Here is a 15,000-nt window from a genome sequence, read left to right on the forward strand (position 1 = left end):
ACACACATGTGCAAATGAATAGCTGCTATCACTTCACATGGGCTATCAGATAAGGCCATTATCTCATGTCTGTGAGTACCAGTGTGTGACCAGAGCATGGGGAAGGACGTGGGGCAGGAGATACGGGAGCGAGAGGAGCAGTGAAGTCACGATGAGGAAATTTGGAAAGCAACAAAACTCTAGATTGTAAAGTTATCTGAAGCTTTCTGGTCTGAGGGGAAATGGTGTCTACGGAGATACCGCAGGGCCCAGTCGCCTGTTTTTGATATAGAGTATCACAAAGTCACAGAGCTGATTAAATGAGTCCATGGAGGAAAGGTGGTTTTGTCACCACCGTTGCTGTCCTAACGTGGCTGGTTGTCCACCATGAGGACCTGGTCCTCTTCAGTCAGGAGCCCTTGGGAAGGGCTTGTCCTGCACGGTGCAGTCAGCGTTGTACCTTCTGTGATGGGATAGCTTATCATCAATGAGCTGATTGCTGCTTTTGAGAGCTTGCAGAAATGTTCAGCGTATAATGAAGACCTCTCCTGCTATAGTAGCAATCTCAGCATCATGTTTTCTGTCTTTCTTATAGCAAGTTTTCTTGAAGGTTTGTAAGAAACTGATGGTCCAGAGGAGAAAGCATCTCTAATTTTGATAATGGCAAAGTGGTGCTTTGTATTACCTTTGCATTCTTCATTTTAAAAGTGAGATAAATTTTTGAGGAGCAGTTTGCATTCATAGTACCAACAGAGCCTATAGTAAACATTCCAAGAGATATAATAGGCCTTGGGAACCTCTCTTCAGTGCTCTGCCTGCCTGATCTCTGGTTGAGATGTACATAACTAGAGATTTGGAAGAACTGTCCTGAAGTCATAAGCTAAATGAGAACCTAGTGTTTTTTAGAAATTTAAGATAAACACTTCATCCCATGGTAGAATGGCAGGGATCAAGCAGGGGCTGTGACAATCACCTGGGAGGCTCAGAGGGACCTCAGCAGTGTATCATCCCCAACAAGGACTCTCAAGATCTTCCTTCCCAAACCTTATAGAACACAATATTTTATTATTATTTTTTTTTTAACCTGTGCTTTGCCTCACTGCAAAACCTTAGTTTCTAACAGGAGTGTTCAGGATTCAGTCTTAGAGGTGGAGAAACTGAGGCAGAAGGTGAGTTACCAGCTTTTATTCTCCAAATCACATGTATCTTTGGAGATGTATTTGTGTTGGCCCACCTCCCTCTTGCTTTTCCCGTGTGAGAATCAGGGAACTGCCTCCATGGGACAGGGAGGAGCAATGCCATCCACGTTTAAATCAGGTACTTAAATGATGAGCTGAAAATAGGGTTATTTTTTTAGCTTTCCGAAAGATTGCATTTCTGCTGGTCACCTCAAAATAAGGTAGGGAGGGTGCTGGGGTTTGAGTGGTATTTTTTCTCCTGTGGTTTCAATTGTCTGGACTCCTGATTAATAGTTGAAGCAGTTTGCTCTGTTGGCATCGGCGGTGTGCGCTGAAGGAGACGGGAGCTATCTCAGAAACACAAAGAGCTAGAATACTGTGTGATCTTTTCTCACTCAGATGTATACTTCAAATTGCATTCCCTCACTGGAGGGAAATCATTTCAGTTACCCTGGTCACAGCAGAAAGCAGTCCTCTTTTTGAATACCTTTTTTCATTAATGTAGATATGTTTCTGAGATGAGAAACGATGTTTCTTCTAATTACGGTTGCATGTAGTTAATTTCCTTTTTTAAAAGCTTGGTGTGAAAGGCAGTTTCCTTTAAAAAGGGGGCAAAAAAAAAAGGAAAAAAGTGATACAGCTGATGTTTCTGTTACCTTAGCAACAGATTTATTTATTAGGGTCTGAAATGACATGAGTTAATATACCACATACCTGCTGATCGGCAAACTCTCCTATTTCAGCTCCGGTTGACAATTAAGTCCTGGACAGCTACAGCCAGGGGTTAATGTTACTCATTAGGAGAACTAGGTCATTACTGGGAAATCAAGGCACTTAAGGCAGCATGGAAAAAATACAAAATTCAACATCTCAAGGAGTGAGGGGTTTTATGTTAATTAACCTTATTTTCCTTTCATTAAAAAAAATCTTTCATATGTGCACATGACAGTGGATCAATTAATTGGGAAAAAAAAAAATAAAGTAAGCTGTAGTTTACTTTCCTCTCCTAGTTGTCTTCATTTCCTTTGGAAGGGTTTCATTATTTTATGGAAAATTCTTATGTCTATATGATGAGTAAAAAGGGTATTAAAATTAAGAAGGGAATCATCATGGAAATCAGCTTTACCACAAGGGAATGAGCAAATAAAAGCCTTGGAAATGAAAATAAATAAGCTTTGCTAATACCTCACCTAAGGAGCAGAATATAAGCCCATCAGAGCTTGGAGATATTTAGAGGTACTTCTTTGCTTCTTTATTAAGCAGTTACATAGTTATTTGACCTTCAGAAACTGAAACTTTAGAGAACTAATTCAAGTTGTTGGTAAATATCCTATTTACAGAAAGCTGATTGGTGGTGTAGCCAACTCCTGTAGTTAGTAATTGGCTTCTGATTTCCAGGAAAATTAAATATATTCTCTGAAAGTTTTATTAAGATATCTGAGTGGGAGTTTTAACTTGATAAGTCATAAGTAATTTAATAAAGCTCTCCTGAAAGCCTTTGTTTACTAACTTTTAGCAGACTTCATTCTGATATTGGAGAACTTAATAGGCTGAAAAAGAATCATATTAAAATGAAACTTATTTTTTTTACTCACTGCTTCCTCAAATATACTTAGTTCTTTAATTTCTACTAAGTATTCTACTTTCTTTTCTGTATTTAAACTCCGTGGCTCAGTTCTGCTTCTCATTGTGTTTAGGACAATTTGGTGTAAGCACTTTTTCCAGTCCTAGAAAAATCAAGCAGCCTCTTACCTGGGGTGCAAGGAGTAAACCATTGTATGAGATTATACAACTGCAAAACCAAGTCTTTGAGCAGAAGCGTGTACTGGTGGGACTAAGGAGCCCTCTCCAGGTTCTGAAGGAAGGAGACTTGCACTCTTCCAGCTTTTTGCCATCAAAGCAACCCGTTTCTGCTCCATTCACCCAACCTGGTCTTGGCCTTTCTCTTCCAAACTTATGCCTCCTCTTTGCCAGGTTCAGTTCTTCGGGCATCTCCTCTTAGACAGTTTCCTTGTGCAGCAAATCTTCATCTCGGTTTTCTCCTGTTTCTCAGCCTTTCTCTGTCTTAATTGTTTCAGTCCATGTGGAAGGGACGTTCTAGAACACATTGGTCCATGTTTTCTCCTAAGCCCTGTTGTTCTCTTGGTCTCTTACAATGATTTCACATTTTTCCCCCATATGAACTGTTCTTGTATCTTTCCCTCATCTCCTCCACGTCTTCACTCAGTTCCCTGTTCCTTCACCATGCTGTTCATGCATAACTGATCATATTGATCTGATCTTGTTATTTCTTATTTCAGTGCATATAAATAATTTGTTTATTCTGCAAAGTCCAATAATTTTATTCTGTGTCCTGTAGAGGAATCATTCAAAGTGAAGACAAGATCTGTGTTTTCAGTTTAGATGTTAAATCCTACCTGGGTTTTAGCAGCCTGACCTGCAATGGTAGGACCATCAGGCTCAACTTTGGCCTGGGGTGTGCGCAAGACACGTGAACTGTTTAGTGACCAGGCTACAATTTCCAAGGCTACATTTTTAGGCAGACTTCCAAGACATGCAACAAAAAGTGTAACTTTGAGTCAAAATCAAACACATCCAAATATTCAGATTTTGCTCTAAAACAAATCCTTAAAACAGAGGCTCATTTGAGATGTAATATGTGCAAGATACAGTTTGCAGCTTTACTGGGTAGTGTTGGGTGGGTTTTATTTTAGTTCTGTTCTTTGCATGTTCTGGAAAGCTTCTGTCAGAATTTTTCTGGATTATAGTCCAAGGTAGCCTCAGTCTTGGGAAACATCATAAAAAAAGGACAGAAGATGTTTTGTAATAGGAAGTCACAGACAAACTTAGCAGATGGTGCCACCAGCCCCCTTTGTTATTCACAGCACCCCTAACCAAAGTATGCCAGTACCCTCCAACAGACAAAAATCAAGTCTTTCCTAAGCAAATGATCTAATTTTCTTCCTTATTTTCAATAATAGGAGGGTTATGTTTCTTCCTTCAAAGCCCTTTTAAATTAGTTTCCTCTTCTTACTGCACTGCAACTCTTTGACTATTTTGTTTCCCTTCTCTTCCCCTGTTCTCCTTTTCTCCACGTTTTCACCCTTTTTTCCCCTCCCTTTGTCCTGTAATCTCTGCTTTTTCTCAGTTGTGTTTGCACAAAACCTGACTCAATGAAATAAGTTGGTTCCTCATTCTGAAAGTGGTGAGATTTGTAGTTCCTTTAATCTTATTGAATAATGACTTTCAAGCTTTGGTCTTGGTGCCAAAAAAGTTCTTGCTTCGGAGCGTCGTCCTTCGAGATGACAGCTTCACAAATCCAAAAAGGATGAGTTATCACAGGTACTGAGCTAATTCCTCTTGGGATATTACTCAGGGAGGATCAGGACATACTTTTGGACCCAGGCACGGTGTCTGGTGGAGTATGAAGTGTAATTTCATAATGTGAGTCCACCATGGAGACCACAGAGGGGCCACAGGGTCTTGGATGGTGGGTTTACTATTCCCAGGCAAATGTGTGGTAATGTAGTTTTGATGTAGTAATTTGTTTGATTCTTCTCTTCTTCCAAGGAACCACCTGAGTAGATTCTTATCCACTGACCATATTTGTACCCATCTATTATTACTGTGACATGACTTTTTTTTCTAGTAGTTGCATTACAATAGGTTATATTGTGTATAGTTATCAGAGCTGTCAGGGGCACTCAAATGATTTTTATCTTGCCTACCACGACTCCCAACAACAGGAAACCATTTGTTATGTTACCTTTGGAGCACAAAAGGAAGTTAATTTTAATTATTTTTTTTTTTAAAGAAACTACTTGGGGTTATACCACAGCAGTTACTGGGTTCTGCTGCAAATTCGACTAAAATGTTTTTTATCTGAATCCTATACTTGTGAAAGGCTGGATTGGCTAAGATGGGAGTAAAAGAAATGAAAAGGCTTCTGAATGAAAGCACATTGATTTTCTCCACCAAGGTAACTGAGACCAAGCACTGGTCTTTGTCTTCAAAGGTTAATCTCTCTTTAGGAAAAAAGCAGGAGGCTCAATGACTGATGCTGATCCTGAGGTTTCTTTGGTTAGAGAATGCGCAATATTTTATTTTGAGGTTGTTTTTTTCATGGATTGTGAGGGGAGAAGAAGAAGAATCTAAACAATAAACTCTCAAGGTTCTTTTTTTTTTTTTTTTTAATCTCTTCTAGATAACACAAGATAAGAGAAAATGCTTTTCCAGCGTAAAGCAGAATGCCACCCATTTTTTCTCAGGCCAGCAACTGGAAAAAATCTGAAGGTAAAATACATACTCCTCACTGTAAATACGTCATGGGCTATAATAGAAAATAAAACACTGTATTTGCCAGCACTGTTTGGCTGCTTTTTGCCTCTCTAGTGCCTTTTTTAGTTCTCTAGCTTGAAGAAGTGTTTTACAAGCACAGGCAATGACCAGGACCCTTTTTTTTTGGTGGAACCTCCAAATCACTGGCTAAAATTTAATCTGTAGGCTCCTTTTTATCAGTGACACTTAGGCAGAAACATTTTCTTCTACTTGACTCCATTTTCTGTTGACTGAGGGGGTATTAGATATTGTGGTAACTTTTGATGTTGATGTTGCCAGACAATGTTTAGAGGCACAATTACAGCAAAGACATTTTGTAAGTCTATCAGCTGAAGAAGAAAACTCATTGGACTTAACTGCATATTTACAGTCTACCTCTACCTCATATTGGAAATGTAGAAAGATGGAAAAATACTGTGATAAATTGAATAAATGGAAAGCAATTAACTTTTCCTTCGTGTTTGCATTTTCAGAGTTATTTCTTTTTCCCCTGTTTCTTTTCTAATAGCTCTTTCCCAGCAGTAATATTTCCTCTTTTGCAGTTATCATGAGCATTGTTACCAGAAATTTGGTATTTTAATTTTTTTTGTCCCTTTTTTTCCTTCCCAATCTTAACATAGAAGATGTACATTGAAGTAATTTGATTTAGGTAAGTCCTCTGTCCTCTGTGAAAGTAATGACTAGAATCTTATTTCATTTTGTATGTATTTCATTTGGTGTATTGAATGGGCTTGTAACATGAGTCTCTTTAAGAAGAATATTATCCTCCTGAAGTATTTACTGACTCCAATCCTTACCACATTTTCTGTAAATGATGGGGAAACCTGGGCAGAGCTGTGTTGTGGGAAATCAGTGTCAGGAAAAGACCAGAACTTGACAATTCTCATTTTTGAAGGCCAGGCTTATTTTTTTGTGACTTCTCTTTCTAACATTAGTAGATTATAATAAGCCTATATTCAGATTTTGCAGATCTCAAAATTTAACATCTCAAGGAGCAATACAGTAAATTCAGTGACAAAATCACAGATCTGGTTCTTTAGGTGAGGTTTGGCCTGAAGCGGAGCCCATTTTTAGTTCAGCAGAGTGTGCGTGCAGAGGCTGCACCGTTTATTCATGTGCTGCTGTTTGCCTCTCAAGGATGCCCCAGCCAGATACAGGGTCAACAGGAGGTTGATGTCACATGAGTCCTGTTATCAGCTGGTGGCATCCCTCGTCACTCTCCCCAAGTCTGTCCCGTATCAGCCCAAACAGTGAAGAACCTCAAGTTCCTGCTGTTATCACCCACACGAAGAACGTTACTGGGATAAAGGCACCTTCCAGCTCCTGACTCTGGGTGGGACAGAGGTGCAGGTCTCATCTCACAGCCCTCTCAGCAGCAGGGACTGCCCATGCTTTTCTTCATTCTTTCACAAATGTGAACTTTTACAAGGGATTTTGCAGATTTGCTGCCTTTTCCCCCATGGTGCTTTTGTTCTCTGTCCTCACAGCACTCTGCCTCCCCTCTCACTCCACTGCCTCCCTTTGCTCTCCTTATTCTCCTTGTCTTCAATTCCCCTCCTTTAATTACCATGCACTTTTAGTTTTGCTTCCTAATTTACATCTTTACTGATATTTTTCTGACCTTTTCTCTACCACTGATAGCACTCTCCAGTGCTCTCTGCAGCTTCTCTCTATCTCACACTCTGATTTTTCTGTGTTCTTTCACTTTTCCCAAGCCTACGCCTTTCCCTTTTTCTTTTCTCTTTGCCCCCTGGGTTTGGACATGCCATCATTTATTTTTGTTTTCAACTTGAATATTTGTATTTTTGTAGTATTTTTTTTCCTCTTCTTGTGGTTCTCTTCCCCTTAGCGTCGCATTACCCACCTCATCTGCCCTGTTTGCTGCCAAACTCACTCCTTGCTATTTCACTTTCCCAAAACTAAAGGACAGCTGTCACCCTCTCCAAGGTCTGTGTCTTAGAAACTTAATTTCCTTCACTTTTAATTATTGATTTGGTGCTGATGGACTTCCCCAACCTCACCCCTTCTCATCACCCCTGTGCTCTGCCAGGCTGTGCCTTCCCCTGGCTGATGTCCCCTGTCCCTTCTCTCCTCTTGGTTTGTCTCTTGGTTTGCCACTCCTCTGTCTCCACAACTGCTGCCCAGCTTCATAAATAATGAGTGATATTTCAGTGGTCTGTTTTATTAGCCCTTTTCTAGCAATAATTTTCAGGCAGAAATCTGTCTTTTAACTCTATATGTCCTAAAAAATAAATTAAAATGCTACTTGAACTTCAAAAGATTTTATATTTTAGTATATTTTCTATTCTAGTGTTTCCATCTCCTACCTTTGCCCACCTGATGTTCATGTGATTTTACAAACTGGAGAGGCAGGAGATGCACCCAGTTTGAACTGCTTGGATTTAAGGCATTGTAAAAAGTGAGATACTGCTGTGTGCCCTCACAATTTGGGATTCTGAATCTTCCACTGAAAATCACCCTTGCTAAATGTCCTAAGAAGATACTGCCTTTAGCTGAGCTTATTTGTAACCCTTTCAGAATATGTAGCACCTTAAGAGAAGGTAAAACAGGGCTGTTGCTCTCATGAGTGTTAAGAAGCCTGTATGCAGTATTTTCTTAAATATTAAGACTTTCTCTCCTGATTTAGCATTTTTATGTTCCTGATTTACTTGTATAAACCATACATTTTAATATATTTTTAAAAGACTGTTTATTTTGCCCCTCTGAGCAAGTTCTGTCTCTTTTCCACAACTCCTCTCCTTTCTAACTGCTTGGCTAGATGTGTCTTGCTCCAAATCCTAAATAATCATGATTAGCTTAAGTCTCAGAAGAACCTATGGGTCTCTTACTGAATTTCACTCAAATTCAGGAGGTGAATGTGCACTGGATAATGTGAAGGGCCAAATTCTGCTATGTCTTTTATTTTTATGGTTTTTTTAAGTGTATTTTCCAGCACTAGTCAGGGATTTGGTTATCCTGCAGCCCCAGGGAATAGCTCCAGTTTAGCTCCATTCAGTTCCAGCAATGGGTAAAGCTTGAGTGCTCAGGCTGAATTCACAAAACCCTGAACAGCAGAAGGGGGTTTTGAAGACTGTTGCCATTGATTGTGCAGAGGAGCATCATCATAGTGCTATGAAGCTGCTTTTTAAAATCATTTTAGGCTGAAAAGAGGGATGTCAAGTCATCAATTAATCTTGACAGCATCCTTCTGTGGTGAAAAAATAATACTGTCCCACTCGTTTTATAAACAGAACATCTAAGGCAGAGATAATGGAGGCTTAATACTGGTGCTGCTGATACCACCACCCTCCCAATCCCCATTTCAAGGACAGTCCTGAAAGTTTTATTCCAGATTGCGAAGGGAAGTCACTAAATCACACGGAACCTTGGCCCATGTTCCCATAGTCAGACCCCTAAGCCAGAGGCAGTTCTTAATAGAGACTTCAAATTTGTCTTAAAATGTGTCTTACCAAAAATAATAATAATTAAAAAAACCTGGTTACAGAATTTAGTGTGCAGTGTCTAAACTTGGGGATTGAATGTCTGCAATGACAGTGTTCTCAAATCCCAGTGTAGGTATGGTGTCTGTCTATTTTGTGGCATTTACAGATGGGGTTTAGTCATTCTGATGTTCTCATGCTCTTAGGATGAAATTTAGAGCACTTTCATACCCAGTTCTTGTTTTTCCTTTACCAGATGCATATCAAATCAAGAAAAAATACAAGAGCATTTCAAATAACTAAACTAAACAAAGCCAGGCCTTAAAATCACATTATCTTAATTGTTCCCCAAACATAATATCTTAAAAGTTTGCATTTTAATATCAGGCTTTTATGCAGTTTTGCAGCTCTTCTTCAGGCAAAGGAGTATATATAATTAATACTGTTTAATAAAGCTCAAAAATGCAACAGATGCAGCCAAAAGTGCACGTCATTTTGAGCAGATCTTTACAGAACAGACTTTCCATATTGTGTTCATCTTTTTCCACGATCACTGCTATGACAATCTGGTGTGTTTAGCAGTTGTTGCTGAGTAAGGCAGACTGGATTGTATATGATTTTCTCCATGTCAGCCAAGAAACAGAGCTCTCTTCTTTTTTGATGCAGTAAAGAGGTGGTCTTGTGGTATTTATCACTTTCTACCAGGAGCAACTCTACCTTTACTAAGTTGCAAGGATAATAGTACTTCGCAATCTGGAGGTGCTAGAAGCTTTCTGGAGATCTTAACTGCAAATAAAATGGTTGTGGTGTGGAAAAGTCACAGGAACTGATAAACTGAATCAGATGACCTCCCAAATAGAAAAGCTGTAAGATGTACAAAACGTGTCATTAAAATCTGTGAGTGTCAGATAAAAGCAAAATATTTTCCAAGGGGATATGGAAGGAGGATCACCTACAGCAGAAAACCCATAAGAGAGGCTCCAGTGCAGAGGAAACGTTTCCCCTTTCAGCATTCCTTCTGGGTGCCAAATTTTCCTTCTGTTCTTCCCCACCTATTAAACAAAGCTGCAACTTCCAATTTCTATCAGTTTTCCTAAATATGTGCAGCTTATGTGGCTTCGACGAGCTGTAAGGCTCCGTGTTCTCCTGCCAGCTCCTTGACAATGTGGCTCCAACAGCATCCTCCACTTTTGGCTGCCTTTGGGACCCCTGGTCTCTTCTGGAAAAGGAGAGGGAAAGCATATCCTTTGCTGGAAGGACTTTTTGTGACTGTGAAGCTGATAGCAGAGCTGGGAAGAGCTTGGAAAGCTCCTTGGAAGCATCGTGGCTCTGTCTGTGGAGTCTACCAGCTCCGTGTTGTGGGGAGGTTTTTGGTCCATCTCAGGATGACTTTGGGGGTCATGGGGGTCACTTCTAAAGCACCCACTGAAGCCTGCTGAGGGAAAACTGAGGCTAACAGGACACATTCTACTGAATTTCACTGAATCCCAGCACCAAAGCTATTTTCCTTGCATACTTGCATGTTTTTTTAATAGAGATGTTTCCTTTTGGCCAAAGTGGGAATCCTTGATCCTAATCTCATTTTGGCTCTTTTGGCATTTGAAGGGAACTAAAATACTGCAAAGGTGTTTCTGCATGTAATTTACCTACCAGAAACAGGTGGATATATTAAGTGGGAGGATGGAAGCAAACCAGTAGGCAGTTCTGGGATCTTTTCTGGAAGGAATTCTCTCACTGAGCCAGTGTTCGTATCTACTTTGGTTACTGGAACCACCGTGTAAACTCCTGGTTCACAGATGTGAAACAAATTATGAAGCTTATGCAGTTGCATTCCTCCTTATTATTGAGAACAAAACAAATCTGGGAGATGGAGGACTTCTTAAAGTAATTATTGTCTGGCTTTATTTTACGAAAATGCAACTAATTCTGAAAATTCCACAGTTCCTGAAGATTTCTCAGCCTAGGAAAGTCACGTTAATTATAAGATTAATTTGTTTTAATTCCCTAAACCAAAAATATTGACTGAATGAGAAATTAACACATGTAGAGCTGCAGATGTCATTTGACTTCAGATTTCCTGAATGATATAATTATTAATCTTTCATATAGCAGTGTGACAAACCTACAGAGCCATTCTACAAAATTAGTCTGTGAAGAAAGAAACCAGGACAGCTGAGCTATAGATTTTCCCTTAATACAGGAAGGAAAACAGTGGAATTTTCTAAATAACAAAACCAAAATATTTAAAGACATATGGTGCACATGTGTCTGAAATACAATAATTTAAAAGAGAATAATTAAATGCAAGATACAATATTCACCTTAGAGTGGGGGAATTATTTCATTTTTAATATAACTTGGTAACTTTGGGAAATTTAGGTGATTTGTGGTATCTTCTGAACCTTTCATTCTGTCCTGGTAAAGAACTGGGTTTTTTATGTTCTCCATAGATAACCAACCTTGTGTTTCAAGGCATGGAGTGTCATACCCATGCAAACTTTTAATATTCAGCTGAAATTATAAATACATTTAGGTCTTTTACTTTCTGTTCTAACTTCCAAGAACTTCTACCTCATTAAAAGTCTAAAGGTAGAAAATGCCTTGTGGTAGTTTATTCCTTTCTTCTTTACCTAAAGAACTGAATAGATCAGAACCTTTACATTAGTACGGCATAAAATTCCTGTTTGGGAAATCTGAAATTTTTAGCAACATTTTTTAATCAACCTGCTTTTTCTGATAAAGGGGATAAACTGTCATGGAGATTGTATACATGTTTTTGACAGCAAAAAAACAGTGGTTTCCCTACCCTTTTTTTAAAAGTGATTTTGCCTTCAGACAGATGAGACCTTCTCCCTTTCAGAGTTGGTAATTTGAAGAGTCAAGGGGCATCTGTAGAAGACAGGGAAGAGAGAGTAAAATCTGGTCAAAATGAGTTTTGATGCTGAGTGCTGGGTTGAGGGAAATATTGAACCATGCCGTGTAAGGAGAGAGCTAAAGGAGCTAATGATTTGGTCCTCTCACAAGTACAAAACTTCCTGCCTGGCTTCCCGTTAATGGTGTGGTTTGGGCACAACACGATACCAAAAGGAATAGCCCCATGGCCGCTCACTCAACTCCCCACACACACACACACACACACACTCTGGGATAAGGAGGACAAAGCTCATGGGTTGAGAGAAAAGACAAGGAGGGTTCTTCACCCGTTAAGGTCCCGGGCAAAACAGACTCAACTTGGGAAAAAATTATAATCTAATTACAAACTAATCAAACACACGCAGGACACAACACACAGAGCAGGGCTTGCATGTTACCCCACCCCTCCCTTCTTCCCGGGCCCAAATCCCTTTGTTTCCCGTTTCTCTCCCTCCTTCCCCCCAGCAGCACAGGGGGATGGGGATGGGGTTTAGAGTCAGGTCACAGGCTGGCGGTTCCTGCTGCTCCTTCCTCCTCAGGAATAAGGATTCCTTACAGTCCTTCCCTGCTTCCCCACGGGGTCCCTCTAATGGGAAAGAGTCCTCCACGAACCTCTCCTCCCTGAGTCCTTCCCACGAGGTCCGGAGCTGCTCCAGCCTGGGCTTCCCACAGAGTCACGGCTGCTTCGGGAACAACCTCCCCTGGCCCGGGGGCTTCCAAAGCTGCGCAACCAGGGTCCACAGGCAGCAAATCCTCTGGCCACAAAATCCAAGCCAAGTTCCCCCCTCCTGGCACCTTCAGGGAATGTTCCTCCAGGAGTGCAGGGGCCCAGCTGCCATCTCGCCATGGGTTGCAGGGAAACTTCTGCTTGGGCACCTTCTTTCTCACCAACCACCAGCACCGCTCTCCTTCCCCAGCACAGCTCTTCTCCCCCAGGTGCCTCTCTGCTCAGGTGTTAGCGTTGATTCTTTCGTATGCTAATCGCAGAGGCGCATCTATTGTCCCTCTAATGGCTCTTGGGCTGGTTTTGGGGCAGGGGGAGCTTCTCAGCTTCTTACCGGAGCCACTCCTGTGGTACTTCCCCAGCTACCAAAAAACCCACCAAACCAAACCAGAACACACGCAGTTCCACAAGTAAGCGTAAAATGATGCTGAAATATGTTCTGTTTCTTTTAAGGGAACACGACAAAGATCCTGAAACTTTCTTCAAAGTCCTGCTGAAACTGAAAGAGAAAGATCTACCTTTTCAGGTCTCTGTCCTTGGAGAGGCTTTCACTGAAATTCCAGGTACTTTTCCTTTTTTTTCTTTACTGTAAAGTGACCATAAATAAATATTTCCAGAAGTAGTTTTATTGTATTTTCTTACATTAGTGAAAAGAATGTTTTTAAAATCCTCATAGTTGTAAAACTAAATAATAATGATACATTGTAAGATTAAAATTATTAAAGACAGTAATAATTTTGTATTTTATTTGGCAGTGCAAGATTTTATGACTTGAGTTTCAGTAACACTGCCATATTTATTTAAATAGAGAGATAGGTGTGAGTGATTGGATGGTTCAGATAGGAAACAGAATCTTTCCGGTCAGGGTCAGCCATCTGAAATCCAGACTGAGATTTTAGCAAGTGAAAACATTTAGTTTTTCAAATGTGAGGTTAAGGACTTCTGTGGAGAGCTTCTGGTTTGTATCTGGCATGAAAGTGGTCATTAATCTTTAATATTTTTCCACCACTCTTTTGCACACTCCTGTTTCTTGATTTCTGACAAGAAGTACTCTGTAAACAGTTTTACCCATCTGAAAAAGAAATAGTGTTTATTCTGAATACACTCAGCTTTGTGCCTCAGATATTGTGGCAATAAAGACAATAACCAAATCTTCTATTGAGTGCACTTGCAGTAAATTAAACCTTTTTAAAATGCATGTTAACAATGGGTGAGCTTCAAAAATACCTGGTGTTTTTAGCTCATTGGTATTTTCCAAAGTGTAGACATCCATCCCTCCACCTCTTCAGTCTTTAAAAACATACTTGGGATGAGTTTATTTGTCAGTTCTGTCACATCTGTTGCCTGCTGGACTGGTGATATTTCAATTGTTTGAGTTTTGATTTTGCAGTTTTTAAGATGCCAAGAAATTGATTTGATCCACATAACTTTTGGGTCCCCAACTGTGGCACAGCTGGTTTGGAAAACTAGGTAATAATTTGGGAGGAGGAGATTCTTCCTGTTTTCTGTCCACTTCTTTTTTGACAGTTTTCTGAAAGCCTGCTCTTCCAGACAAGTCTTCTCACAGATCCCAAGGCAACATTCCTTTCCAGACTGAGCTCACCAGATTTCATAGAAGGAGAAATTTCTAAGGAATATGTGACAGATAGGAATATATGATGGTGCACTGTGGGAACAGATTCTATTGACACTCATTTTGGATGTTGTTACATATCTCATTTGTGGCTTCAGTGCTTATGAATAATGTAGATCATCCTAAATTTATGCCAGTATATCAAATCTATACGCTGCACCTCTTGTCTTGTCAATTCATTCATCCTCCTGTATAAATAGAGTCTCTATAAAGGGCAACGTGGTGAAATCTGTCTCATCACCATGCATTTGATGGGGCCCTGTTCCTACAAATGACATATGCAGGTCATTGCTAACAAGTACCAATAAAGCCTGTTGCACTTATTTAACTGAAAATCTATTTCAGAGATTTTCTACAGGTTTTGTTTGGGTATTTTTAATAAATTGTTGGCATTGCATTTCCTCTCCCTCCAATTACGGGATCAAATTCCCTCAGTGTTACAAATGTCACATTAACAGTTTTTGGTAAGAGAAAAGGTGCATAATGTATTTAATAAATCAGTAATTATTCATTTATTTTAAACCCAAATTTTCAGTCGTTCGAAGTACACAGCAAATATCCAGTAGGAAGTTAAGAAATCTTTAATTTCCAGTGGTGCCAAAGCTTGGGTGTAGGCTCCAAAGGAATCAAAAGGTGTGACTTAGGGCTTCAGACAAGTACTTCAGAAGGCAATTCCTCCTCTGGGAAAGGGAGGGAACAGCTCCAGGACTGGCTTTGCTTTGGGCTTTGTCAGTGGTGGAGGAGTTGAGGCTGGCCCAGAGCCCAGCAATAACCAGAAGTTACTCCTTAGGAGTG

At 40.0% G+C, this 15,000-nt stretch overlaps 1 protein-coding gene across 14 annotated transcripts in view; it reads left to right on the forward strand.

Moving 5' to 3' along the window:
• Positions 1-15,000, forward strand: part of GTDC1 (glycosyltransferase like domain containing 1) — a 184,079-nt gene that overhangs the window by 152,505 nt on the left and 16,574 nt on the right. For 11 of the 14 annotated variants that reach the window (XM_051623348.1, XM_051623345.1, XM_051623346.1 and 8 more), the window contains one exon: positions 13,026-13,135. In XM_051623348.1, the coding sequence (XP_051479308.1) occupies positions 13,026-13,135 (110 nt within the window). Of the gene's footprint in view, positions 1-5,361; positions 5,451-13,025; positions 13,136-15,000 lie in introns of those variants that run through there. The other 3 variants (XR_007889865.1, XR_007889866.1, XM_051623344.1) reach the window with 2 other exon arrangements.

The sequence above is a fragment of the Apus apus genome, chromosome 6 (genome assembly GCF_020740795.1).
Source record: "Apus apus isolate bApuApu2 chromosome 6, bApuApu2.pri.cur, whole genome shotgun sequence".
In the NCBI taxonomy this organism is placed as follows: Eukaryota; Metazoa; Chordata; class Aves; order Apodiformes; family Apodidae; genus Apus; species Apus apus.